Source organism: Canis lupus, chromosome 26 (genome assembly GCF_011100685.1).
Source record: "Canis lupus familiaris isolate Mischka breed German Shepherd chromosome 26, alternate assembly UU_Cfam_GSD_1.0, whole genome shotgun sequence".
Lineage (NCBI taxonomy): Eukaryota > Metazoa > Chordata > Mammalia > Carnivora > Canidae > Canis > Canis lupus.
Window position 1 is genome coordinate 17,509,005 of NC_049247.1, and position 17,158 is coordinate 17,526,162.

A 17,158-nucleotide genomic window follows, 5' to 3' on the forward strand; every position below is an offset into this window, starting at 1 on the left:
TTCCTTCCAAAGATGACTCTGAACGTTCTTCCAAGGACACAATAAACTTTCATGGGACTTCTGGAATGTAAAACTTAAAAAAAAAAAAAAAAAAAAAACTTTTTAAGTGCTCAAACACTTCTTAGGAAATGTGCTTTCATCTTGATTTGAGATGCTAGTTATGGTGCAGGAATTAACTGCAGCCTCCAGAGATATCCAGAACATGCCTCTTACTTGCCACAGGGGAGAAAGGTAAGCAGAACTAAACAACTACTGCCCAACAGCTATTGAACCTCCATGTTTTGTGAAGTGCATCATGACTGCCATACAATGAAGATAGGAACTGTTCTCGAGGAATGACAGCAATGGCTGAAGACATTCTGCTAAGTGAGCACTTGTCCTCCTGGACCAGTCCCAGGCCTCACCGTTCTCTCAGGCACTGGAATACCAATACATCTTTTGGAATGGGGCCCACACCACCTCCCAGGATTCCCTGGCTTTCCCTAAGGGTATGACTTGTCTGTCTCACCAGAGAGACTGAGAATTCCAAAGAGCTGGATCCAAGTCTCATATTTCCTAGCTCCTGCCACCCGGTCTCTAATTGGCATTAAATCATGATTTTTTAAAAGTAATCTAGGTTGCAGAAGGGGAGGGGGTAAAGGGATGGGGTAATTGAGTGACAGGCATTAAGGAGGGCACATGATGAGATGAGCACTGGGTGTTATACTATATATTGGCAAACTGAATTAAAATAAAATTTTAAAAATAAATAATCTAGCTAAAGACTTTTAACTGAGTTGAAGTTTAGCAGGAAACAAATAATTAGCAAATTCATTACCTCCTTACATATCTGTTATATAGACTGTTTCCTCACCTAACAAGTTCAGTCTATGGGAAAGGTGCTGGGTTTATTAGCACACTGCCTGACATAGAGGAGATGTTTAACAATATTTATCACACAAAAAAGGGGAAATTCTATTTAATGCAATTCACACCCCAAAAAGGGGTGTTAGAAGCAAACTAACATCTCAGACCAAGGACTGACACTCAAGCTCCTGAGCAAGCTCTAGATACGATGTGTAAAATCAAAGCCAGATACATTAAGTTGTTGACTTCTTCCTATTTTGGACCACAGGAAAAACTACATGTATGAACCAGACAGCAGCACATTTTGCATTGCTGATTGTAGCTCTTCAAGAGCATCCTGTGCCTCTTTCTCATTTGAAAAGAGAGAAGGGAGGGAGAATATTATATTATGGTGACTGGGATTAAAGACAGTGGGTGATTAAAGTGGAAATTAAAAAAAAAAGTGGAAATTAGCAAAACAGAGGATGACAAATCAATACAGAAAAAAAAAATCAACAAAACTGAAAACTGGTTCCTGGTAAATATCAACAAAATTGACAAACTTTCAGCTAGATTGGCCAGGAAAAAAAATAAGATTCAAGTTATCAAAAGCAAGAGTGAAAGGGGATATTACTACCAACTCTACAGAAATACAAAGTGTTTAAAAGGAACACTATAAAAAACTGTATGCCAACCAATGAGAGACTTAAATGAAAGGCACGTATTCCTAGAGTCAAACTAGCAAAACTAACTTAAGAAAAAGTAGAAAATCTGAATAAATTTGTAACAAGTAGAGATTAAAATCAGTAATTTTTTAACTTTATAAAAAGCTCAGGCCCAGATGGATTCACTGGTGAATTCTGCCAAATATTCAAAGAATTAAAATCAATTCTTCACAAACTCTTCCCCAAAAAATAAAATAATAGAAGATAAAGGAAAACTTCCCAACTCATTTTGTGAGCCCAGTATTATCCTGATAACACATTACAAAAAAGAAAACCATAAACCAATATCTCTAATGAATATAGATACAAAATCCTCAACAGTATATTAGCAAACAAATTTAGCAACACATAAAAAGGGTTATTAAACACCAGGACCAAGTGAGATTTATCCCAAATGCAAAGATGGTTTTAATATCTGATAATTAAGGGCACTTGGGTGGCTCCATGGTTGAGTGTCTGCCTTTGGCTCACATGGTGATCCCAGGGTCCTGGGAGGAGTTCCACATCAGGCTCCCCACAGGGACCCTGCTTCTCCCTCTGCCTATGTCTCTGCCTCTCTCTGTGTGTCTCCCATGAATGAATGAATGAATTAATGAATAAATAAATAATCTTTAAAAATATATCTGATAATTAATGTAACACATTATGTCAGTAGAATAAAATAAAATTAAAAACACATGATCATCTCAAAAGATGCATGCTGTGGTCTGAATGTGATCTAAATTCCTATGTTGAAATCCTAACTTTGAAAGATGATAGTATTAGGAGTGGAGCCTTTGTGGAGTGCTTAGGGCATGAATGGGGGGCCCTCATGAATAGAACTAGTGCCTCAATAAAGGAGACCCCAGAGAGCTTGCTAGTCCCACTTCCACCATTTGAGGACATGGTTGGAAAGCTCCTGCTATGAACCAGGAAGAGAGCTCTCTCTAGCACATCAAATCTGCCAGCACCATTATCTTGGACTTGGAGCCTCCTGTACTGTAAGTAATCAATTTCTATTTTTTATAAACTACCCAGTCAACAGTATTTTGTCACAGCAGCCCAAACAAGACTACGACAATACAGAAAAAGCATTTTATGAAATCCAACACACCTTCATGATACAAAATAAAAATAAAAAACAAGAAACAACAAATAGAAATAGAAGGGAATTTCCTCAAAGAGCATCCAACTATCAACACCCAGAGCTAACATTATACTTAATGGTAAAAGACTGGATGCTTTCCCCCCAAGACAAGGAACAAGACAAGGATGTTCTCTTCTATCCCTTTTATTCAACACTGTACTAGACGTTCTAACCAGGACAATAAGGCAAGAAGATGAAAGAACAGGCATCCAGATTAGAAAGGAAGAAGTAAAACTATCTCTATTCATAGATGACACGATCTTACATATAGAAAATTCCAAGGTAGCCACTAAAAAATTAGAACAAAGGAATTCAGCAAGGTTGCAGGATACAAGATCAATATACAAAAAACAATTACATTTCTCAGAGAACTGGAGAGATTACCAGAGGGGAGGTGAGTGGGGAAATGAGTAAAACAGATAAAGAGGATTAAGAGATACAAACTTCTAGTTATAAAACACATTAAGGCACAGAGATGAAAAGTACAGCATAGGAAATATAGTCATAATATTGTAAATAACTTGTTTGGTGACAGATGATGACTTTAATATCGTGAGCACTGAGTAATATATAGAACTGTGGAATCAATATGTAATACACCTGAAACTAACATAAGACTGTATGCTAATTATACTTCAATTTTTAAAAATGAAACAAAATAAATTGTATCTCTATACACATATAACCACTCAAAATGAAATTATGAAAACAATTCTATTTACAATAGCATCAAAAAGAAGGGCAGCCCCAGTGGCGCAGCGGTTTAGCGCCGCCTGCAGCCCAGGGTGTGATCCCGGAGACCCAGGATCGAGTCCCACATCGGGCTTTCTGCATGGAGCCTGCTTCTCCCTCTGCCTGTGTCTCTGCCTCTCTCTTCACTCTCTCTGAATGAAAAAATAAATAAATCTTTAAAAAAATAAAATATTTAGGAATAAATAACAGAAGTACAAAAACATATACTCTGAAACTACAGCGCATTGAAAGAAATTAAGATCTAAATAAATGGACCATGTTCATGGTTCAGATAACTTAATATTTAAGACGTCAATATTCCCCAAACTGAGCTACAGAGTCAATGTAATACTTATCAAAATTCTGGTGGCCTTTTGTAAATGGACAAACTGATCCTAAAAATTCTTAAGTACAAGGAGACCAGCATAATCAAAACTATCTTGAAAAGAGCAAAGTTTGAAGACTCACACTTAACAATTTCAAAACTTAACTATATACAAATCTACAGCAATCAAGACAGTGTGGTACTGGCATAAGGACAGACATATAAATCAATAGAATACAATTTTTAAAAAAATTTTTTAATAATTTATTTATGATAGTCACACAGAGAGAGAGAGAGAGAGAGGCAGAGATACAGGCAGAGGGAGAAGCAGGCTCCATGCACCAGGAGCCTGACGTGGGACTCCATCCCGGGTCTCCAGGATCGCGCCCTGGGCCAAAGGCAGGCGCTAAACCGCTGCGCTACCCAGGGATCTCTGGTCAATTGGTTTTGAGCAAGGATGCCAAAATAATTCAGGGGGAAAGAATAATCTTATCAGCAAATGGTGCTTGAACAACTGGATATCCACATGTAAAAGAATGAAGTTTTATATATACCATACATGAAAAATTAGCTCTAAAACGATCATAAACCCAAATGGAAGAGCTAAAACAATAAAACTCTTAAAACACAGAAGTTCACCTTTGTGACCTTGGGTCAGGCAAAACCATCTTAGATACAATACCAAAAGCATAAGAGACAAAAAAAAAATATATATATATATACAGATAAACTGCACTTCATCAGAATTGAAAATGTTTACAAGATACCATACTTTACAAGATACCATAAAGAAAGTAAAAAGACATCCCACAGATGGTGAAAAAATATTTGCAAGTCATTTATCTGATAAGGGGCTAGTCAGTATCCAGAAAATATGAAGAACTTAAACTTCTGAAGAATAAAAAGACAACCCAATTTTTAAATGGGCAAAGGATTTGGAATAGACATTTCTTCAAAGAAGATATCCCAATACAATAAGTACATGAAAAGAGGCTCAATTTCATTAATCACTAAGGAAATGTCAATCAAAACCACAATGAGATACCACTTCACATCCACTAGAATGACTACAATCAAAAAAATAACAAGCATGGACAAGGATGTAGAGAAACTGGAACCCTCATGCATTGCTGGTGGGAATGTAAAATGGTGCAGCCAATTTGAAAAATAGTTGCCAGGTCCTTCAAAAGTCAAACACAGACTAACCATATGACCCAGCAATTCTTCTCTTCTTGAGTATTTACCCAAGAGAAATAAAAACATACATCCTTATGAAAACTTGTATACAAATGTGCATAGCAGCATTATTCAGAGCCAAAAAGTGAGGTGGGCAGGGGGACAAATATCCATCAACTGGTAAATGGATAAACAAAATGTGGTACACCCAGACAATGGAATACTATTCAGCCATAAATAGGAACAAAGTACTGATAGGTGCCACAGTGTGGATGAACCTCATGAACATGGTAAGTGAAAGAGGCCAGACACAAACGGCCACATATCGTAGGATTCCATTTATAGAAAATGTCCAGGATAGACAAATCTATAAGATGGCAAGTAGATTAGCGGTTGCCTGGACTGAAGGGGTTGAGGGGAAATGAGGAGTGCCTACAGAGTACAGGGTTTCTTTCTGGGGAGATGAAAATGTTATGGAATTTGCTGGTGCTGATGGTTGCACAACTGAGTGAAAACACTAAAAACTACTGAATGATATACTTTAATGGGTAAATTTTATGATTAGTGAATTATAGCTCAATAAAGATGTTTGAAAAAACCCACATATGTATGTGTTTTATATAATACATAAAACGAATCTATCATCTATATACTGTTTGATGAGTTGCTTAATTTCTTCTGAGCTTCAGTTTGCTCCCTTGTAAACTGGGAACAATAAAAACACAGACCTTACAGAGTTCCTACAAGAATAAAGGCATAATACCTAACTAACGCTGTAAGAAGCACTAAAAAGAATTAGGTCGTATTATCCTACACCCACATTATGGAGTGTATATAAGCTGTCACTTTCTTCCTAAAAGAGATCTGTTCAGATTTCATTTACAGTTAATAGTGGGGCTTAGGGTCTCCAACCAAGGACTTTAGTTCAGTGAGCAAAAGCTTTCAGAATAAAACTGGAATTCACACTGGAAGCTGATTTCAGTTTTTTCTTTGTTTCTTCAGTCATAAACTGTACCAAATCAAAAATACTCCTTTAAACTATAATAGTGCCCCCCAGAAAAGAAAAGCTATGAGATTTCTGCAGGTCCCCATACTCATTGGTAATTTAAGCCCCTGGGGTTTGCTTGCTCAAAGCCTTGTTTATATCCTGCTGTCCTCCAGAGGTGGTAAAGGCCAAGCTTTGAGTGCAGGCTGCAGAGCCAGACAACAGGCCCACTTCCAGGACCCTGAAGAGCCTCATGTGCATTACTCAAGCCTTCTGTACCTCGGTCCTCAGTTCGATAGGAGTGTTTCATCAACTATCACTGTTCCCTGGTTGGGGGCCTCCAGCAAGAGGCTGCTAACTGGCCTTCCATTCTCTCCAGAGTCCACCCTCATTCCTGTGCATCTCAGGCTGCCCTGGTCCTCTGTAGCTGTGGCCCAAACTAACTCCCTCACCCCAAGTCAGGTGGGCAATGGTATCTGTAGGCATAGTTCCCTCAAGTGAGCCTGAGCCCCCAAGGGCCAAGGCGGAGCACCTGAGAGCAGGCTCTAGCTCCTCACCTTGAATGCTTGGCCCCTGGCTCCTGGTAGGCCTCCAGCCAACAGGCACCAACCTGAATGTGTGCCCAGTGCCTCACTCTGCTGGAGACTGGGGCACGAGCACAGCGTGGCTCCCCGTCAAGCTCTGAGGACTGCAGCTGTCTAAAACATCCTCTTCCTCTTGCCCTGATGGTGTACTTTCACCTGCTGACTTCCTCACTAGGGGCTGGCCCTAGAGTCAGGCCTCATCTGCTGTACCCTACTCGGTCCTGGGCTTCCCCCCATTTAAGGTGCACTCACCTTTGCATATGTCCCCTTAAGTGTTCATTCATTCTCCCAGCATCTGTAAGGCCAGACATGTTTAATAGACCTCTCTAGCTAAATGACAAACAACATAACCATGACACAAATCATTTCCACTGCACCTACTTCAAGGCCCCACTGAATATTAAAGACAGTAGAGCTGATGCGTTAAGAGGCACTTAATAAAGTACCTCCGCTGAGCCAACATGGAAAGCTCGAAACAACTGCAGAGTTGGCAAACTCCACACTCCAGCTCTCAGCAAGACCTTGGGGTGGGGGCTGACTCACACACACTCAGAAACGTATCCTATCCTCTTCATCTGGATAAATCTGATTCTTTCTGTGCTGTTGTTCCTAGGACAAAATACAATTCTTACAGCTTACCAGTGGGCCTGTTTCGAGTCTCACTCGTGGGATGAAAGGAATGAAGGAAGAGACAGCAGAAGCTTACTGGCAAATAAATTGCTAAATGAAACAGCTGGTTGTATTGCTGGGGTGATAGGAATTTTTTGTTTTTCACTATGTAGCCAATACATGTTCCTTGCAGTAAAATTGGAGCATACATAAAAGAAACTGAAAGCCCAGGAAGATTATAATAATAACAGCAGCAATGATGATAAATGGGATTATTCTCAGTTACTATGTGCCTGCACGTTCAGATCTGTTCTCTGCCTTATCTTCCACAATTCTGAACTGGAGGGACTCTTACAAAAAGAAGCAAACTGAAAGGGTTTAAGCATACAGCATTACGGCAGAATCCGACTTTCTGGGTTCATACCCTGGTTCAGCCACTGGCAAAGCATGCAACTAAGCCTCTCTCCACCTTATCTGGTTTCCTTATCTGTAAAACGGGAATCATAACACCATTCACTCCAGGGCACTGGTATGAGAATTAAATCTAAAATTGCATATAAAGCATTTCAGCACAATGCCTGACAAAACAGTAGGCTTTCAGTGCTACTCTCCCTATTTTTACAGATGATAAAACAATTCAGCAAGGGTAAATAACTTGCCCAAGCTCACAACGTAATCAGTATTAGCGCTAGCCATTAACCCAACTGCCTCCAAGTCATAGATGTATGTAGATGTTTCATAATCAAGAGGATCTTGATAAATATGAAAGCAACAAAATATTTCCTGCCACATATTTTAATATCAATGATCAACTTAACCCTTAACCAGTTACATAACTCGCAGGGTGCAGTGAAAAATGAAAATGCAAGTCTCCTTGTTAAAAAAAGAAAAAAAAAATTTAAGAATTTCAAAATGGTAGGGGTGCTGGGTAGCTCTGTTGGGTAAAGGTCCAACTCTTGATTTCAGCACAGGTCATGATCTCAGGGTTGTGAGATCTAGTCCGGCTCGGTGTTCAGCAGAGAGTCTGCTCAAGATTCTCTCCCTCTGTTCCTTCCCGTGTTGTCTTGCTCTTGCTCCCACACTCGTTCTTTCTCTATCTTAAATAAATAAATCTTTAAAAAAAAAATTCCAAGACGGTGACAGCAGAGCATTACACCAAGTACACCCCTTCTGAGCACAGGCGTCATGCCCTTGAAGCCAGCCCCATCTCTACCCCTTCAATGGCCAAGTTTCAGGATTCAGATTAGATTATGTGGGCACACAACTGTCAACCTTTCACGGCGAAGATGTTCTTTATGAATACACCTCAACTACTTACTCAGAGGGGACTGGTATACTATGAAATAATCTACAGGAATAACCAATAACAAAGTCAAAACCAAGTAATTAGCAAGAATGAACATTCTTTCTTTGACCCCCTTGACAGTAAAAGTGTGAAGGATCAATTTACTCCAGGAAAATCTGCTGCAGAATTATAATTCTCTGATCACAAATATCCTTAATGGTTTTCAAGGTAAGAAGGCACAGAGAACTTCCAATGAACACTTTCATTACAGCTTACAGGAAAAGGAGAGAATACAGCTATGCCACATCTTAGATTGTAAACCAAGACCGTGTTCTTATCTTCTCCTTATAGAAAAACTGCACCTCATTCAAGCTCTTTTCTTCACCCTCGATGAATAGAAAACCTGCTGTTTTCAGAAATCAGTATTGAAAGAGCCTGTGGCTTAATGATGGCAATGAACTTCTCTATCAAAAGGGACTTAATTCTGTGACTTTCTTTGTACTGTATCTCAATATTTCATAAGAAGCTGGGGCAGCCCAGATACTGAGGAAGTACAGATGCACAACACAGCAGGATTGTCTGGTCATTTTTCAAGTGTCCAAGATGAGAACACTTAGCGCTAAGAGCAAAATGATGGAGGATTCCCCTCTGCACCACATCTAGTAACAGAAAGCGAATGAAATCACCAGGTATACTGGTACACCTAATAGTGAATCATCTACTCTGGGGGCGTGATCTAATTAAGACCAATGACTCTTACAATAAAAGTTTATTCTGTCTGGACAGAGGATTTAAATGAAAAAAGAGCAACTCCTGACTCCCAGCAAGTGCTTAACAATTTTTTTTTTACAAATATAGCAGGGTGCAAGAACACACTCACTTAGCAGTAACCAGTCACCAAACAGGGTGTTGCTGACCTTGCTCAATTTTTGCCAACCAAAAGTGCTCCTTTTTCTCTAAAATTTCTTGACAATTTTGAGCCATTCAAAAATAGACTTCAGGGGCTGAAGGTGGCCCTGGGTGGCTCAGTTGGTTAAGCATCTGCCTTCAGCTCAGGTCATGATCCTGAGGTCCTGGGATGGAGCCCATGGTGGGCCCCCGGCTCAGCAGGGAGTCTGCTTCTCTCTGCCCCTCTCCCTGCTCATGCTCTCTCTCCTCTTTCAAATAAATAAATAAAATCTTGAAAAAAAAAAAAGAAATCAGGACTTCAAAGTCAACAAGAATTACACCAAATAATTACAAATCCTTATCCTAATTGCTAAGTGTGTTAGCTTATAACTTGAGGGCACCAATAACTCCCAGAATTGTTAAGATGCCTTTAAAAGCAGGGTTTCTCAAGCAGAACACTACTGACGTCTTGAGCCTGATAATCCTGTTATTGAGAGCTGTCTTGTGCACTGTAGGATGGTGAGCAACATCCCTGGCCTCACCATAGTACCCATTCCCCACTGGTAACCACCAAAACTGTCTCCACGCATTACCACGGGGGGGGGGGGGGGAGGGTAGGGAAGTGTACATCAAAAATCACCTCCAACTGAGATCCACCGCTTTAAAAAGATGGCAACAAATCAATGACAAGGAATCAAAGCACTTAAGGACAGAAAGGGATTTTAAGGATCCTGGGCACCAGTGATTCTCAAAACTTTGGTATGTATCAGCCTCCCTAAGGCCACAGAGGGAAAATGCCTTGCCCAAGGTCACAGGGCGAGTTAGAACCTGGGCTCAAACCCAACCAAGCCCTTCCAGACAAAAGGGGTGGGTGGGGTGAGCGGCGTGTGCTGTTCTCACCTCTTTGGGAGAGGCAGTCGAGCCTAATTGGTTCAGAGAGTGCACTCTGGAACCGGCCGGCCAGAGTCAAAACCCCGACTTGGTATGTATTAGGGAGGAGATCTTGCGCAAGGCAGATAACCTCGGAGAGCCTCAGTTTCCTTCTCCGGCAAATGTAAAAACAACAGTACCCACCTCCTGGGACAGCTGTAAAAGCTAAAAGACATACTGCCCACCAAAGCCCCGGCACGGGCCTGGCACGCAGTCAGCACTCGGGCACACGTCCTCTTACTATGACCGTCCCACGGCTGCAGGGCCCCGGAGGCAGAGGGCTGCAGATGGGCTCGGCGGTGGGGGCTCAGCGACCCCCCCCGCCCCGCCCCGCCCCGCCCCTCACCTGGCCCCGCAGCTCCTTCTCCAGCTGCCGGTAGTCGTTGTTCCAGACCAGGAGGTGCAAGGGAAAGTGGCTGCTGCTGTCGCGGGCCGAGGACATGGCGAAAACGCCGCCGCCAGGCCCTCGCCGCCCGCTCGCCAAGCCTCAGCCCCGGCGGGGTCTCCGGCGCCCGCCTGCCCGCCCGCCAGGCGGCCGGCGAGAGAGCGAGCACCAAGCGGGCGACGGGCGCGGTAGGCGGCGGGGCGGCCTACGGGCCGGGGGCGGGGCGCGCGGGAGGTCGGGGGTCGCGGGCCGGGTCGGGGTCGGGGACGGGGTCGGGGACCGGGCCGGGGACGGGGTCGGGGACGGGGTCGGCCGCGCCCACCCCGCGCCCGCCGAGCTCCCGCCCGCGCTGACAGCTCCCGAACCGACTTCTGCGGGCCGAACTGCCCCAAACAGGGAAGTGCGCGGGGCGAACCACCGCACGCCGCGGCGGGGGGAGGCGAGGCCAGCCACCCGGCCCGGGGCCGGCCCGATCCCGCCCGCCCCCGCCTACACACCGGGACACGCAGAGCCAGCCCAAAACAGAGCTAACGTCCTCGCCTTGACCCCGGGACCTCTACCCTCAAAACTCGGCCTGCCCGTCACCAGCCGCTTCCCCCCTGCTCCAGCGATCTCACATGGTTCAGTCCACAACTGGGCCTGTTCCACACGCTCGGCCTTCAGGGGGAGGCAGCTGGGACCCGGACCGAACCATTCCAGTTACTGACTCCCTTGCAGCCTTTTTGGAACTGGGCAGCGCTTCCACGATTGGCCAGAAGCCGTTTTGGAAGCGGGCAACACTAAACAATGTTAAAGGAGGAGTTCTAAACTCAGGGGAAGTGGCATTAAAGATCTGCAACGCCAGGGGATTGTTCTTTCTCAGGGTTTCTCGGCAGGGGCACATTGGAAACTCAGTCATTTGCTTCGGGGGCGGGAGGGGGGGGGGGGCGCGGGGGTTGTCCTGGGCTTTGTAGGATGCTGAGCACCATCTCTGGCCTTTCTACCCATTAGATGCCAGAGCACTTCTCCGCCCGAACTGTCTCCAGACACTGCCAAATGTCCCCTGGATGGGGGAAAATCATCCCCAATAGTTGAGAAACACTGTTCTGTGTGAACTCCGAACTGGGTTATAATTCAAAGGCACCTATGTGGGTTGTTTATTCCACATAAGAAGGTCATTCATTTTTGAAACTTAGCCACTTGAGTTTTGGATTATGGCTAAAAAGACTAATAGACAATACCCAGAATTGGACACATTCTGCAAATATTAAGTACATTCTTTGGGTTGCAAGCTCAGACACTACAGCTCTGTGATTCGATGAAGAGCCAAGTCAACTTAAGCTACTCACCAGCCTAAGCTATCTGCATAGTTGTCCACAACTAGACTGCACAGCTGGGTGAAGTTATTTAATGCATCCCGAAAGCATCCCCTCTGCCTCCCCTTGCTTGTGTGCATCCAGCTTTTCAGATGCCTGCAACAACAGCTGTTCAAGAATCCTGGCCTAATCCGTTCTCCACACGTGTTGAGTCCCGAAGATTTGTGAGTCTGCGAACCAAAACAGGATATAGGGGCATCAGGATGGCACACAGGGGCTCTCGCCGTGGAATGTGTGGGAATGAAGCAGTGATTCTGACGCCACACATTTAACACAATGGAGAGATAGGCCAAAAGCCAGGGCTTCTAAGTCCTATTCCAGTACTTCCTATTTTTCCAGAAGCTTTTGCAACTTCACCTTTCCCTTCATCCTTCAATGTTTATTGAACTCTCTCTTATTCATGAGTTGAAAAACTCCACAATGGCTGCTTACCAGAGTATCTAAAGTCAAAGCAGTGCCTGGCCCTTAAAAGGCATCCAGTATTTGCTGAATGGAGATCATGGCTGCGTTTACATATAATACATGCAATAAATATTCATTAGTATTAGGGTCACATGTCTTCTCTCCTTCACACTGATTAAATTGATCTCGTGTGTTTATCTCACTCCAACCTGTGGATCACTGTAGATTATCTATTCTTATTCTCAAAAGCAAAAAGTTGTGATTAGAAAATAATCGTAATACCAAATACCAATAATAGTGTGAGCTACTATTACTGAGTATTTACTATGGGGCGGCACACCTTATTTTTCTGTAAATTATCCCATTTGTCCTTAGCTGGGTAGTAAATATTTAGCTTTTTGGAAAAAAAAACAAAAACAAAACACATATGAGTTTTTTTTTTCAGCTATTCTTCATCCACTTCCTCTTCTCCTTTTTCTTCTTTACAACCCTTTATAAATGTAAAAATCATTCTTAGGTAGCAAGACAAGCCAAAAAAATCGTGGACTAGAGGCAGATAACACATCCGTTCCATCTTGCACATGAGTCGAAAACTGCAGCCAAAGAAACACCTACTGTTGCTTATTTTATTTTATTGTAGATCTACCACAGCAGAATGTAAGCGTCATAAGAAAAAATTTTGTCTTCTTTGCTGTTATTTCTCTTGCGCCTGGAACAGTCTGTGGAATACAGTAGATGCTCAATAAATACTGGGCAAGCGAATGAATTTGACCAGTTATACCAAGTCACTTGACTATCGATTGCCTCAGGAAACTTGTGGCTGCAAAACCCTGGCCATTAGATTTTGCTGCTTCCCCTCGTATTAATCAGTACTGGGACTTGCAAAGAGAGAGAGAGAGAGAGAGAAACTCAAAATCAAGAAAATACGCATAAACAGGGCAGAAGATGCGGGGGCACATATCTGCCCTCACTCAAGATGGCGGCAAGGTAGCGTGCCCTTTCCGGTCACATGATCTGCCTGTCGGCAAAGGGCGCCTCCCCGCGCGTGCGCGCTGCGCCGCGGCTGCGAGGCGCTGAAGGGAGAGGCGCCGCCGCCTGCGCCGCCGCGGGGACCCGTTAGAGCGGAAGCGCCGCCGCCGCCGCCTTCACTGTCCCGGGGACCCTGATTCCCGGCAGGTGGGAGGCGGGAGCCATGTCCAAGCGGCTTCGGAGCAGCGAGGTGTGCGCCGACTGCAGCGGGCCGGGTGAGTCGCACCGGCTGGGCCCGCTTCCCTCCGCTCGGCTCGGAGGGACCCCTGCCCCGGGGCCGCCCCCTCGGGTCGGGCGGGCCCCTGCGTCCGACCCCCACCCCCCGGGGTCGCGAGGAGGAGGACCTGGGGCGGCCCCCTGCCGGGCCTGTCTGAGCCGGGCGGGCACGGGGGCCGCCGCCCTCCCGCCCCTCACCTCCCCTCTCGCCCGCTCGGTCCCAGGCCGGGCGGGGAGGCTGCGGGGTCGGGGCCGCTTCCCCAACAGGAAGGGGCTTGGGCAATCCGCAGGAGGGCCGATTACACAAGTGGAACGCGGGCGTCCTCCCGGCCGCGGCCCCCAGACGCTGCAGGTGTTCCCCTCCTCCCCGCGCGGCCCCCGGCCCCGGCCCCGGCCCCGGCCCCGACCCCGGCCCGCGAGGGGGCCCTGCCCGGGGTGGGCGCGCTCGCCGCTTCCGTCCACCGATAGTCCCCGGGGGAGGGGACCCCCAGGGCTGACTTCCTGCCCCTAACATCCCGGCGCCCGCTCCACCTCCACCGGGGACGATCTCCAGGAGGTCGGGGTCCTGCAAGCTCAACCGGCGCTTGCTTGGGAGGCGGTGCGTGTCTGGAGTTTGGGGATCCGAGCGGCCCGGGTTCAAACAGGGTTTTCTCTGTGGGTGACCTTGGGCTGGTGATTTCCTTTGGCCCAGCCTTAGTTTCCTCATTTTTCCGACGGCCAGCATTGGGAGAACCACATTCAGTGGTAAGAAGAGTCCATGAATATTCTTGGGATCATCTCATCTACGTTCGTTCCTTTTCTTTTTCTTTTTTTCTCTTCTCTTCTCTTCTCTTCTTTCTTTTTGTATTGCATTGTTTAGTACAGAACCTTTGTGGTCCTTAAAGACAGACTTGAGGTTCAACATCATACATTAATTGCAACATACAAAACAAAATCGCTAGCAAATAGGTGCATTTGGGCATTCAGGCAGGCTAGACAGGTGGGCGCGTGGAAAGGCCAAAATCATTCTTCACTTGCATGAGGGGCTTAGGGTTTTCAGCTTTAGAGTGTAGATCCCTCTTAGCAATTGAAACTGAGTTGACAGGTCTCTATGCTATTCTTGGTGCCTGGATTAACCTGCTTTGAAATTCGAAGTAATTCAAAGGTAAGATGGCCCCATTGGTTACAGTAGCTCCCAGTTAACAATCCTAAAGAAATCGTTGAAAAAAACAGGGTTTTTTTTTTTGCAACTGTTCTGAACTTCCATCTTGTTATATGGCAGTAGAGACGGATTTTAAATAGTACTGTGGCAAGTCAGACCTTGTGTGGTTCTTTCATGGCCTGTGTAGTGCAAGTGGGGTTACCAGTTTCCTTTGCAGATTGGGAGGGGGGGTGGGGGGGGTGTAGATGAGTTGAAAAAGAGAACCAAGTTAGTGTGGGTTATTACAGACTCCATTGTATTCTCTGAAAATGTTATTTGTTCCACTTCCTTATTTTCTTGTTTTCAGTTGAGCTTTCTGTGATGTGTTTGTTTCACATGAGTCTAGATTCAGACTTCCTCTTGGAATGTGTATTCTTTACTCATTAGGTGATGCGGACGAATGAAAACAGCTTCTCCATTGCCAGACTAATAAGTGTCATGCCGTTCTGCAGCATTTCGTGCATAATTCAGAACATTTCTCTTCCATTGTATCATTTTCGGTGTTGTCTCAAGTGCCTAATCTACAGAGACTTGAGTCACTTCCTTCCTGTTTTGAATATAATTAGGCTACCTTGAAATGTTGTGTGAACTTGAGCAGCTAGGAATTTGTGCTGCCTTTTCTGCAGAGCCCCAATCAAAGAGTTACCTCTTTCTTTTAGGAGTTCCTTTAAAGATTCTGATGACTGCTGAGGCCTTTTCCCCAGAAAATGCACATGTAATCAATCACTCTTTTACACAGAACTTCTAATTTCTTAATGGGGCCATAGACATTTCTGAAGCCCAAGGAAGAAGCCCCAGCATAGAGCATTTAGGTAATCTGGAAAGGTTTCACCCAGCATCATTCCTATGAACTCAATTTTGATTTTACTTTGTTGTGAACATTTTGATATTTTTTCCATGAGATTCTGATCCATGATATTAAAGCGACTGAGAACGTCACTTAATGTGCATTACATCCTTGTTGTCTAATTACTATTTAATTTTCTCCAGGAACACTGTGAATCCTCTGAATGATAGGTGAAAACCAAAGCTATGCTTCAAAATCGTCTTTTTTTTTTTTTTTAAGTAGTAGTATGGGTATCAGACTACAAAAAGCAGTGTATTTACATATCTTTGTAGGGATCTTTCATCTTCTTGTTTCCAATCTTTGCATTTCCGAATAGCATAGTAGTATTGACGGAGTTATACTTACAATGAATTATTTTCTCTTTTATTTCAGGGCAAACCTTTAGCCATAACCACATTTTAGCAAATACTTTTCTTTTTTAATGACTTTAATTCATTTGGAATTAATTTTTATTTTATATATAGAGAGAAAGACAGCTAGTGTGCACTCACATACTCCTGCACACTTGCAGAAGGAGATGAGAGACAATCCCAAGCGGAGTCTGTGCTGAGTGTGGAGACTGATCTCATGACTCTGAGATCATGACCTGAGCCAAAATCAAGAGTCAATCACTTGACCAGCTAAGCCACTGAGGTGCCCCAAACCTCATTCATTTTAAATAGCTCGTTCTCTGAACTCAACTATCTGAAAACTAAAAAAAAAAAAAAAACTACCTGAAAACTCCGCTTGAGATTTTTCACTGTAGTAATAGTTCACCTGAATCATTTGATGTTTTATGTATTGACAATCAGAAACTTTTTCAGGGATGCCTGGGTGGCTCAGTGGTTGAGCATCTCCCTTTAGCTCAGGTCATGATCCCAGGGTCCTGGGATCAGGTCCTGCATCGGGTTCTCCACAAGAAGCCTGCTTCTCCCTGTCCCTGTGCCTATGCCTCTGCCTCTCTGTGTCTCTCATGAATAAATTTTAAGAAATTAAAAACTTTTTCAGTTATCGAGAATTTCAGCGAGCCCTTGAAAATATCTGAATGGTACTTAGGAAATAATTTAGAATAGTTATAACAGCTCACATTACTGAGTACTTACTATATGCAAGGAGTTTTACCCTTTATGTGCCCCCCTACTCTGACATATACTATTATTCCCATTCGATCCATAGTGAGAGGATACTCATATAACTTGTCTGAGATCATTGTGCGAGAAGTGGCAGAGTTAGGGTTCCAACCCTGGACTGCTTGTCTCCAGAGCCACCCTCTCAACCACCACACCCTCTGACTCCCAGGATTTGTCTCTGATTGAAATCTCCTAACTTTTCATTATATGGTTGGAAAGGATTTGAATAAACTGTTAAAAATGGTAAAGATGGTGTACATGCATTTTAGAGATTTTTGTGGACATTGAATAATTTTTAAATATAACTCTTAGACCAAGCAGCTTGAGCGGCACCTATTGTCACCCCATTGTGAGTCTGACGAAATCTGGGGTTTCTAAGTATGTGTTCAGTTTACTTGCCCAGTGTGGATTATTCTCACTGCTTACCAACTACGAATTATGTCTT

The 17,158-nt window shown here is 44.2% G+C and overlaps 2 protein-coding genes across 15 annotated transcripts in view; one reads left to right on the forward strand and one right to left on the reverse strand.

Annotated features, from left to right (window-relative positions):
- ANKRD13A (ankyrin repeat domain 13A) overlaps positions 1-10,703 on the reverse strand; it is a 32,511-nt gene extending 21,808 nt beyond the window's left edge. Inside the window, exon 1 of one of the 2 annotated variants that reach the window (XM_038575365.1) lies at positions 10,537-10,703. In XM_038575365.1, the coding sequence (XP_038431293.1) occupies positions 10,537-10,632 (96 nt within the window). In that variant the 5' untranslated portion in view covers positions 10,633-10,703. The remainder of the gene's footprint in view (positions 1-10,536) is intronic. The other variant, XM_038575366.1, reaches the window with a different exon arrangement.
- A 2,685-nt stretch (positions 10,704-13,388) lies between these two features.
- Positions 13,389-17,158, forward strand: part of GIT2 (GIT ArfGAP 2) — a 47,009-nt gene continuing 43,239 nt past the window's right edge. For all 13 annotated transcript variants that reach the window (XM_038575367.1, XM_038575370.1, XM_038575375.1 and 10 more), the window contains exon 1: positions 13,389-13,576. In XM_038575367.1, coding sequence (XP_038431295.1) covers positions 13,525-13,576 — 52 coding nt within the window. In that variant the 5' untranslated portion in view covers positions 13,389-13,524. The remainder of the gene's footprint in view (positions 13,577-17,158) is intronic.